Source organism: Pogonomyrmex barbatus, unplaced genomic scaffold, assembly GCF_055798465.1.
Source record: "Pogonomyrmex barbatus isolate J1 unplaced genomic scaffold, ASM5579846v1 scaffold9, whole genome shotgun sequence".
NCBI lineage: Eukaryota > Metazoa > Arthropoda > Insecta > Hymenoptera > Formicidae > Pogonomyrmex > Pogonomyrmex barbatus.
Window position 1 is genome coordinate 4,073,789 of NW_028297193.1, and position 11,102 is coordinate 4,084,890.

The window sequence follows — 11,102 nt, forward strand, 5'->3', positions numbered from 1 at the left end:
CGCAATGGGAGATCAACCGAAGATCTTTCTCGATTTAAATTTACTCATGTCAGTATGAATTTGCTCCAGTCTCGATCTCTAAATTAATCCGCGAATCGTGAGATTTATCGTTTTCCATTAACTTCAATTTTATTCAGCTGAATTCCATTCGCGGTTCTACGCGGAAGTTATGTTTATCGATTTTAGTTCTCAAAACTTTAGACTTGACAACTCTTCGACACAACTTCGATAGTTTCGAAGTACTTAAATTATAACGTATGATACGTATACAAAATATTCCGAACAAAAGAAGAAGAAGATCTATTTTAATAATTATCTCGTGTTGTATGATGTACGATTAAAGTTTAGAGGAGACATTATACTAGCATTACATTTTGTATGACGGAAATCCAACGTGCTGACGCAGTAATAAAATAGATTTCGGCAATGGCATGCCTTGTTGTCTATGTTTCTCACGCGATTGCTTAAGTAGAGCAAGAAAATGTCAGTCGGACAAAAATAGCGAGATTTATATTCTCGCAACGCGACAAAGAATCTAAGTTAATCTAATAGTCTTCGTGACATATTACATTGAAAATTACATTATATTAAACAAAAGAATTAAAAAATATCAGAAGAAGGCACTGTGTGTATCAAACAAGATATTTTCAAGAAGACGCATAATAGACAACTTTTAATCCTCTCCGTTGGTTCGAGAGGAGTTCGATTTATTACAGTAACAGTAAGAAGTAAATTAATACCGATCGTTTCATTCGACTTTGTACAATGTTGCTATTAAGATACACATACTTTCGTATTCTGCAAATTTAACAATATATATGAAACCAAATCGAGTAATATGAGTATGTTGCGTGCGTTCCAAATGAAATGATCTTCTTTTTGAACTCAATGATCGTGAGGGTTTTTCTCCTATCTTGCTTTTTCCCGATAAAATGCTGCTGGCGCTTCGACGTTGTTGATTCCAGGATCACGATTCACATGCAAATTATTAAATGGATCCTCGCGTGATTCAGCGGCGGGATGAGAAGGACGGTGAATATGACGAGCGAATATGGCGAATGTGTCCATCGTCGACGTGGAGCTTGGCGGATAGATGTTGACAGCGATCATCCAACTATTCGTCGTTTGGCGCTGCCGCCCTCTCACACAGATTACGAAGGAACGCTGCGAACAAAATGAGATGATCAATACCTTTTTCTACGCAGATAAATCGCGAACATTGACGAGTCAAGCAATTGTTCTCATAGACGATACGAGTATTTCAAGGCAGAGATAGAGAATTAGTCTATGCGTAAAGCTGTGACGATTTCTCATTCAAATGTCGGCAAAGTCAGTACTCAGTTTCTTGTGCTACCATATAGACTTCTCTCAATAGCAAAACATGTAGAAGCGATAAACACGTAGAAGCGATAGAGATAAAATAAATACAGAGAAGCATTAATAATTTATATAGCGAAGAAATGGAACAGTTAGAAAGTTAAGAACTGTTCTTACAATAGAAATATCATATATGTACACGGAAGAATGGTAATTTATGCAATTTTGTAATCAAAGTAAAATGCATGTAATACAATGGATTTAGGGTCTAATTATTTATTCTTTTTTTTTTTAAGGAAATTAAAGAATTAGAAATTTTTAATTAGAAATTTTTAATTTTTAACATTTTAATAAAGTCGAAATTAAATCCCATTTAAAATCTGTAAGACAAGTTTTAAAAAAAGTTTTGTTCAATAGGTAGGTGCTTTCTGTTTTGTTTTAATTTTTTGCGAGCGACTCAATTAATTTTATTCCACGTAATTTTTCTCGACGATCTTGTCAGGTCGTTGACTTCGCGCGCGAGCAAAATCTTCGTACGTTTCTGCGCGAGAAGCGGGTTATCGATTTCCAGCATCCCTGTTGCTGCTGCAACGCTGCGTCCTATAAATTCTGAAATATGCTGAGTGAGAAAATGAAAACGAGATTTTGTTAATAGATAAAGAGACAGAGAGAGAGACAGAGAGAAAAAGACAGAAGAAGGAGAGACAATCACGGAGTCACGTGCTACTGGATGTACTCACGATGGACGATCATTGTCTGAATAACACCTCGACCATTTACAACAGCACCATCATCTTCTTCAAGAAGGCTGCGAAACACAAAAATGTGGAAAATGTGTCAAACGATGGAGAAGGAACAAATCGAATCCGAGGGAGTCTTGTCACGTTGCCGGAAATTACCGGAGGGGCCATATTACAAATTAAAGGATTTATCATTACATTATATATGGGGGTCTGTATATTATATATACGAGGGGGACTTTCTAACTCTAATAAAACAAATTTAGGGGGCTTAAAGAATAGATAGGGATTTCAACAATTTTTCTTAAACTAACGTGCTGTATATATCAACGTGATTTATAAATGCAGGTGGGATCTAACACTCTTCGTCTATCTCGGGGAACGCATTCATGGATCGATGACCGATTCATGGATCGATACTTACGGGCATAGGGGATGAAACCATCATCGTCTTCTGTGTCCATGCAGTCCTTCAGCACTTCCTCGCATTCCGCGTCAGTAAGACGTTCGCCTATGACAAATGCGAATATTTAAGTAATATTAATTTATTTTCTTTCTCTCACAGATGGAGCGTTCATGAATTACACATAACTTCTTTCTGAAAATCAATTTATAAATTAATGTTTATTATATTTGCAATATTGTGAAGCTGCGTACAGGCGGTTCTATTCTAAGACTTACATATAAATAGATTTTTAATCTACTTAAAAAAAATTTATAATATTATAAAATTATATGTATAATGTAATTACATAATAAAAATAAAAAAGTTGTTTTAATTATAAGTTTTTATACGCTTTTATACGCTTTAAATAATTATAAAGAGAGCTAATCGTACCAAGTGACAGGAGCGTATGGGACAATTCTGCACCGAGCATCATGCCGTTTTCCTGTTTATCATACAACTTCAAACACTCGAGGAAGTCCTCATAGCATCCTTGTTCCTTGTCCTTTTTACACTGGCTGAAGATAGGCAGGAATTCGTCCAGTTTCAATTTCTTCTCGCCCTTCTTTTTCGTGCCGCCCAATTTCTCGATGGTTGCATTCGTGGGGTTCAAGTTCAACGCGCGAAGGACGTTGCCAAGATTAACCGCATCGATGACGTTGGTACCGTCATCATCGTAAATGGAGAAAGCGAACTCTGCCCCTTTTCGACAAAAAGAGTGATTTCGTATGCATTTTTCTAGTTGTAAATATCTTTGTGAAGGAATTTGAGCCAATGATCAAATCACTCTATGATTAAATACTAGCTTTATGATATAGTTTGCCATCATGTGTTTGGTTCAGCTTTTAAATATACGAAATGCGAAATTTGGGTTAATACCAGTCGTAAGCACGGGGTACCGCGTGCGTACCTAGTTCAAAAATATTCTTCTATTTCGAGAGAGATGGTTAGAGAGCCCCACCAACCCGCCGATTGAAGAAGCCGGTGGTGGAAGCAGTGGGTCAGATTACCCCCGCCGAACCATATAAGAACAGCCTACCAACCTATTTTTGACATGCTACGGTCGCATTCATCTACCCGATGAGTCGTTATATAACTTCAAAAATGACACGCAATACGACGTGAAAAAATTTGCGTATTATTGGACCTACTAAAAAAGAATTGTTAAAAAAATATATAAATAGATATAAATTTTGACAAAAAAAATCTTTAACTTTTCAAGAAGTTGGACAACACCTTTTTCATATATTTAATTTATTGTAGAAAAAATGTTTAGTGTTAAATTTAGAAATAGCAATCACTTTTAAATATTTTGTTAAATAATTTAACAATTATTATAGTATTAAATAATATAAAACAATAACATTTTTAAAGATATGGTTATTTATTAATTAAAGAGAACATAAAACATTTCTAGAAATATTTAATTTATTAATGTTATTATTTATGTTATAAATTTTAATAAAAATTTCTATAAAAATTGTTTTAATGTTAATAATGGTCACTAATTAATAAAGTGATATGATTTGGCACAAATTTTATTGCCCTGGTTAAATTTTTCTATTTAAACTCGTCTCACTTTTTTCTGATCGCGTGACTCAGAGCTGCAAAGTTACGTTTAGAAATCACTTATAACTTCACTGATGTAAATTGATTAATCTATCTTCGTTAATTTCCGTACAATTTATATGGAACACGTTGAAAATAAAAGAACTTTTTGAAGATTTACTTTACTCACTTTCGACATCTTTGCTGCTGAGGTCTGCCTGAAATACAGATTTTTTTTCATTATGTTGAAGCTTTCCATTTCGACAATTCAATTCATATATTAAAATTAATAAAATAATAATTTAACTATAATCTTTTATATCTACATCACTTTCGAGAAAGCTATCAAAGAAAGGTTTTCAACTGTGAAAGAGAAGAGCTGGGAATGTATCGAGACTTACCATTGTTGATCGTCTGGTACCAGTGGATGTTGATCGAACGAAGCTTGAACCAGAAGTGGTTCCCGGTGTTACCAAATTTACTCATTTTATTTCTGCAGATGGCGCTACGAGGACACCCTGAAATGACGCTGAGGTCCAGATCTCTGAGAGTCTCAGCCCGGACCATCGACGACGGAGCATGGCAACACCGCGATCCAAAAACAGTTCGAGAAGCGATGAGAGGCAAGAATCGAAGAAATGCCTCTTCCCACTGAGATAAATAAGACTTCTATGTTGACGACGACAACATTCTTATGTCAGATTGCCAGATCCGCAACGTCCGGTGGATGCATTAGGCAAAAATATACTCTTGGTCTTCGATGACGCGAATCTACTTTCTATCATCGCTATCATTCTCTAAACTAAATCACTTAAGCTACCGCAGAAATGTGACACGCATTATGTAAGATCATTATTATATATTTTATAGAATTTTGCAGGTTCGTGTACACAACGTTGCAATTATCATCTAGAAATATATAATCAGAGAGATATCTAATCTGATTCACGCATCGCCGAAGTCGTGTGAGACGCCGAAGTTACGGGGACCAGCAGCTGATGACTACACACCGGTCGGTTATTTTTACTCGCTGTATTCACAGACGTTTCCCTCTAAAAAACGTACGACTGACGAGCTGCTGTATGAACGAATGAGAGTCGTTGTTTGAGGTAAATTGCAAGGTAACAAGTGCCAAGTTCCTTCCGGAACTTAGCATCAATTCTTCCGGCGGCCAAAGACGGTACGGAAGAGTTTCCTCAATCGACTCCCTAGACTTTTCTTCCTCTTTTTCGCTTCGTCAAATGTTTTTCGCTTCTCTGCATCATCAATGGGCAGTATTTGATCGACAATTGCGGATCCGTCGTTGGTTTTAATATGGTTTAAATACGATGGTTTTAATGAAGACAACGAGTTTGACGTGCGTTTCTCGATCTGGACTTCTTCAAGGTCGGGTTCTCTCGAGATGGACGCCACATGTTGACTTGAGTGAGACTTCAGTTCTTCGTCATGCTTCAGTTCGACGATGCGAAAGCGACCGATTGATTCGCTACTTCGAAGAGTCTCTGCCACGGTATTGCCAGCATTTCCCTCGATAGACCTAATCAGTTCCTCTTTTTCTTCCCAAACAGTGATGCATTCCTTACTGATCGAATTTGAAGAGGAGTTATCTTCGGAGCAAACTGTCTTGTCCTCCAGGTCTTCGATCATCTGCTGTAACAGACCGATGGACACACTGGTCGCCTCGTTGGCTACCTCACCTTCCTTCTTCTTCTGAATTACCTTCATCGGATCCGTCAGCTCAGTCTCGGGATTCGTTGCGTGTACAGTTTGATGTGTATCACCTTGACCCTGGGTCGTGCGTTGAATATCGGTGACATTGGCCGCTGGATTTGCAATCGACACACCATCGACATTGCACGTAGCGCATTTCACCTGTTCAAATAAAGACAAGCACGTGTCTCGTGAGTAAACCTTCTTGTCGTTGTACGCACGCGGAAATTGCGCGTGGAATTAATGCGGCATAAGCGGGAAGCTAAAATGAATCGCGAACACGTTGCACACGCGAGATTTCTTGCACGTGAATACTTTGCAAATGCGGCCGTACAGCTCGTCTAAAGCCAAATGTGACGAAAAATAAGTGTACAGAAATACGATATTTGTTCTTTGTATAAAATAAAATTAGATAAGTATATTTATTTTATATACTTTAACCTCAAAACAAATACGATTATAATAATTTTGATATAATAAAACTGATATAATAAAACTAAAGTCAACGCAATGTTAAGCTTCTCTAAGAAATAAATAATTTTGAAGTAAAATTAAAAAAAAAGAAACAATATGTGCATTTACATTTATGTAAAAAAGCAGTTTAATATTCTATTATACAACTTATTAAAAGAGATTTATCATATTTGAAGTCTTTTATATTTCTGTCATCCATGACTTTCCTAAATAACTATAATCTTCGCAACTAATTATAATAGAATAATTATGTCTCGAAAAGTTGGTTGACTTCCGTATAGTTACATATCCAATTACCTGTTTCTCCACTGCTAACAATGAAGGCGGAAGTACATAACGCGAATCTCCGATTTGTATGTCGCGCAAGTCACGAACTATCTTCGCGATCAATTCTATCTCCTCGGCCTTGCTATAATTTACATGTGTATGTTCGTTTGCTTCCGGTCTACCGTGTACAAATCCGGCTTCCGGTTGTACATCGTCTGTTTCCTCGTTGACATGTTCTTCCCAGGATTTTCCTAATAATGGTATTCATAGTGTATAGATTATTTGCATCTAATGCCGATAATTATACGCGTCTGAACGCAATTATTATCGCGAGACGTATATCGATCGCGATAGAGAACCATGCTGTTACAGAACAACGTTTGTCAATGAACAACATCGTATACGTATGTAACAAAGTCGTTATTCAACGCCGTTATATTCACGAAACGTACAGACGAGCTTTCTGTCTCTCTTTCTCTCTCTCTCTCTCTCTCTCTCTCTCTCTTGCACCTTACCATCCTCTGCATCGCAATCTATGACGTCCAGAACTTGTACCATTATCTTGTCTAGCAGTCCTCTCGCAAAGGCCTCTGCCATGATTTGGGGCATTCTCACAAAAGGCAACCTCTTTCACGCATCGATTCTGATAGGACGTTTAAACAGTCATTTGTTAATTTTCTCGAGAGTAGATATCGATCGCATACGATTATTCACAACGCAACAGTTTTTAATCGCCGCATACGAAAATGTTTTTTGTTTAATATATTTGTAAATTGTGTATATTTGATATTTTTTGTACAAAAATTAGAACACAATCTTTTAAGTTTCATGCCATTTATTCCCTACAAAATTAATTTTTTTTTATATAATTTGCAATCTTGCTGCATTCTGAAATGATTGATGATCGCTTTTCATGCGATATTTGACTACTGACAATTCAGTGACTTTTTTTATCGCTGATTTAAAAATGAGCGATGAGTGATAATTGAAAAGGTATCTTTATCAGTTCTTGTAAAGTTGAAATTGATGAGAGAAGTATTTAAATGGCAAATTTCATGTTAATCTTGTCAAACTTAACCTATATTCATTATGTAATTGTACATTAGTCTGATGGAAATACATCTTGTAATATTATCGAGTACATATAATCCAATTTTAATTTAAATAATATAAGTATTAAATTCATGAAGATATACTTTTCATAATCTGTTTTAAGGTTGAAGAATAACTGCGCAACACAATTGGTCATAAAATTATTTATTGAACAAATTATATATTATAACGCATTTAATTGGTATTCATGAAAGATATTTAAAAATCTGTAAATGATGTAATTCGTCTTTACTAGAAATCAACGTAGACAGAGATGTATTATCACAAGAAGAAGATGATTGTGTATCATCATGGATTTTAATAATTCATGTGAGGTAACGGTGGTTCCATCAATTACATTTCAAACATTTCAAACTACATCTTTGAGTAACACAGTAGCATCTTCTATAAGAACTTTAAGTACTATAAATGAGCAAGAAAGTGAACGAGATTTCTATCTTCCATTTGATAAAAACGAAAGAAGAAATGAGAATATAAACTGTAAAAGATTAAAAATCACGTCCTTGCCATTTAACTATCAAGAATTAAATCAAGAATTAAATCAAGATTTTTCACGTTCTTCTTTAGAGTCAGACAAACAGATGATATCCATATTACATGAAAATGAAAAAAAATACATTGAAATAAAAGACAAAATAAATGTAAAAGATACACATTTTCAAATACATAAAGATATGAATAATACATCAAATGTACCCTTCTTCGAGCTAGGAGCGGTTTGCAAAATACTCAACTTTATTTCTGATCCTAAAGTTTCTTCATCAACTAATAACTGCTGCAATGAGATTTTGCGAACATTGCAGTATTTGTTAACCCAACATCACGATAAAAAATTAGAGGATCTTCTTTTAAATGATTCGTCTTTTTATAAATGCGAACGTTGCGGAGTTATAAGTTATATGTTAAAATCAAATTCTGCTATTGAAGAAAGCATGAATGAAACAAAAAGTAAACATAATGAGACTACAATGATTAAACGCAATTGTATTAATAGTGATCATAATAATGAGGAATCAGAAATTTCAATAAGTTTTCCACATTTAAAAACTAATGTAAAATCAAGAATTAATGATCTTAAAATGAATAATCCAGTTGAATATACAGATAAATTGAGCGAAATGGAATTATTGTCAACTAAAGAACGCGCTTTTGTAGCAAGAAGAAATATTGGAACTTCAAATAAGACTAATAATATAAAAACCAATATTAAAAATAAATTTTATCTTGATAATAATGCTATTAATCAATTATTTAATATGGAAACAAGGAATAAAAGGAATAAAAAATACGATAGTGCCGTACGAAACAATGGTAGAAAGCATGAATCTTCAAATACGATAAAAGCTTCCGTTGGTATTGACAAGGAAGAAGTCATAAGGGAAATTTCATACGAAGTTAAATCGCAAATCGACGATTTGTTAGCAAGAGATCGCCTTTCTAATATCGCGCAAAAGATCCAAGCTTCACAAGGGTTATTTTACAAGCACGGTGATATTTATCCAATTATTGATACTATGAAATATTTGGCAGTCGGTCAATTCACGGAGTTAGATAAGAGAGAAGATGAATTTCTTTCAAAATTGCAAGAAAGGCGCAATCCTCGCCTGGAAGTTGCGAGAAATGGACAGAGTTCCGTCTTGTATGACATTCGAGATGATTACCCGCAAAGCGATGCAGGATTTTGGTTGTTCGACGAATCAGGACATTTACCTCAAATTGCTTTAGATAAATATCACTACTTACCTATGATGGGAATAGATAATAATGGAAGAAACGTTAACTTTTCTACAAATATTCCACATTCTAATACAATAGAGAAAATAAAAACGGATAATTGTTCTAATTACATGGAGAAGGATTCTCTCGAAGATCTGTTGGAGCAAAAAAAGGAAAGCGATGCTACGGTCTTTAGCTCGTCATCTGTTGAGAATTCGATACACGAACGAATGGAATTTTTACAAAAAAAATATAAGATATTTAATATAGACGACGAAGATATTCCTCGAGGTCGCAAATTAGTTTCGTCAAGACCTTCCCTAGATATCGCTCGACATGTCAGAGCTCAAATTGCAAAGGACAAACATTCTGGTAAGGCAAAAAGATCGATAAACGAACTGCGTAATTCGAATGTTCTGGTTCGATTATCGCCAGAAACGCGAAGGAAGGTTTGTCATTTAATCAAAACAATTGTATCGTCGGATGAGGATTCGATATTTTTTTACGAGAAATATTTAACAAGCGGCGTGTTAAAAAACGAAAAGTTGCTGCATTCTAAATCCGTAGATGCCGCATTTGTTTATTCCAATAAGTGTTACAAAATAGATAATAAGTTAATAAATAATTGCGCGAATGATCGCATTTCAATGAAATTGTCAGAGTTATCAGAAGATAAGAATCGCTTGCTTAAAGAACAAGATTTAAATACATGTAGCCAGAATCTGATTAAATCCAAGAGTTTTACCAAAAATGACAATAATGTTCTCATTTCTTCTAACAAACTTGCAAATAATTCTACAAAAATTACACGACAAATTATTTATAAAGATGCGTCGTTAAAAAATGTTATTAGCAATGACACAGAGATTTTGTCAACTTATCGTAAAATTCTGGAAAACAGCAAAGATATGGATTGGGACAATTTTCGAGAATTAGTTGAAATTCTTCATCCTGGTGAGAAAGAATTATGGCGTGACATATGTAGAACAATAAATGAAGAAGCGACAAGAATAGTCGATGATGTAGATGGTAATACAGAAATTTGCATAGAAATCAGTCCAGTAAATCCTGAAGAAACTTCGAAAACAAGCGACGTAACGACGTTTGCACGCAAAATCATATTCGAATTGGATATGATGTTGAAAGATGAGAATTTATTTAACAAGAAGCTCGAAGAATGCCTCGACACACATAAGGATGTCAACTTAAACGGTGAATGGAAGACGAAGCAGATTAATTAATTACAGAATCCAAATATATATACCTACGTGTACGTGTTGATTCCATATCGATCTCATTTAAACGTTTTTCATCACCTTTGATGTCTTCTTTATTTTTTTACGATATCATCGCATATTTCATATCCTAAATGGCTATGATCTTTATGACGCGAGAGAGAGCTAGATCGATCTAGCATGAGAAATAAATTATCGGTTGCTATCCTTCGATCAATCTATCTATAATCTAAGAGTACACACCCTGCTTCGAAGCGGATGGTAAATTACAAGAAAGTAAATTGCGCGTTCTTCGCCAGTCATTGCTCCGCGGAAGATGGCCTCGCCCATCGTTATATCGGGCGCCGCTCAAGCTGGATGGGGTAGGTGGGTAAATGGGTTGATAGGGACGTGGCGCGGCGCGCTACGTGGGGTGGCTCGCCTCCCCCCCGTAGGGGTGGTCCAGCAGCAGATTCCTGGGCTGATCGATGGAACGACCGGCGCATTGGATTTTCCGAGAGAGTCGCACGCGCATTCACTATCCCACCCCGCGAGGAC

At 35.6% G+C, this 11,102-nt stretch overlaps 3 protein-coding genes and 1 long non-coding RNA gene across 6 annotated transcripts; 2 read left to right on the top strand and 2 right to left on the bottom strand.

The window, feature by feature from the left end:
- Positions 1 to 665: 665 nt before the first annotated feature.
- Positions 666 to 4,592, bottom strand: Mlc1 (Myosin light chain alkali). 2 transcript variants are annotated; one of them, XM_011641805.3, is made up of 6 exons: positions 4,452 to 4,592; positions 4,241 to 4,268; positions 2,896 to 3,204; positions 2,482 to 2,568; positions 2,058 to 2,125; positions 666 to 1,164 (listed from the first exon to the last, which is right to left on the bottom strand). In XM_011641805.3, the coding sequence occupies exons 1-5, from the start codon at positions 4,452 to 4,454 to the stop codon at positions 2,094 to 2,096; spliced, it is 459 nt and encodes a 152-aa protein (XP_011640107.2). In that variant the 5' UTR covers positions 4,455 to 4,592; the 3' UTR covers positions 666 to 1,164; positions 2,058 to 2,093. The 2 variants fall into 2 exon arrangements, with proteins under 2 accessions (XP_011640107.2, XP_011640106.2); XM_011641804.3 differs by lacking the exon at positions 2,058 to 2,125.
- LOC148934541 (uncharacterized) lies at positions 2,125 to 2,836 on the top strand. The gene is made up of 2 exons (XR_016141249.1): positions 2,125 to 2,268; positions 2,406 to 2,836. It is a non-coding gene; the product is annotated as an uncharacterized LOC148934541 (long non-coding RNA).
- A 159-nt stretch (positions 4,593 to 4,751) lies between the features above and the next one.
- LOC105429081 (uncharacterized) lies at positions 4,752 to 8,440 on the bottom strand. Of its 2 annotated transcripts, XM_089084575.1 has the most exons (4): positions 7,017 to 8,440; positions 6,532 to 6,752; positions 5,770 to 5,922; positions 4,752 to 5,700 (listed from the first exon to the last, which is right to left on the bottom strand). In XM_089084575.1, exons 1-4 carry the CDS (start codon positions 7,108 to 7,110, stop codon positions 5,206 to 5,208), a joined length of 963 nt encoding a protein of 320 aa, XP_088940701.1. In that variant the 5' UTR covers positions 7,111 to 8,440; the 3' UTR covers positions 4,752 to 5,205. The 2 variants fall into 2 exon arrangements, with proteins under 2 accessions (XP_088940701.1, XP_025074540.2); XM_025218755.2 differs by having other exon boundaries at positions 4,752 to 5,922.
- On the top strand, positions 7,905 to 10,725 carry LOC148934542 (uncharacterized). The gene has a single exon (XM_089084558.1). It carries the CDS (start codon positions 7,905 to 7,907, stop codon positions 10,569 to 10,571), a length of 2,667 nt encoding a protein of 888 aa, XP_088940684.1. The 3' UTR covers positions 10,572 to 10,725.
- The last annotated feature ends 377 nt before the right edge of the window (positions 10,726 to 11,102 follow it).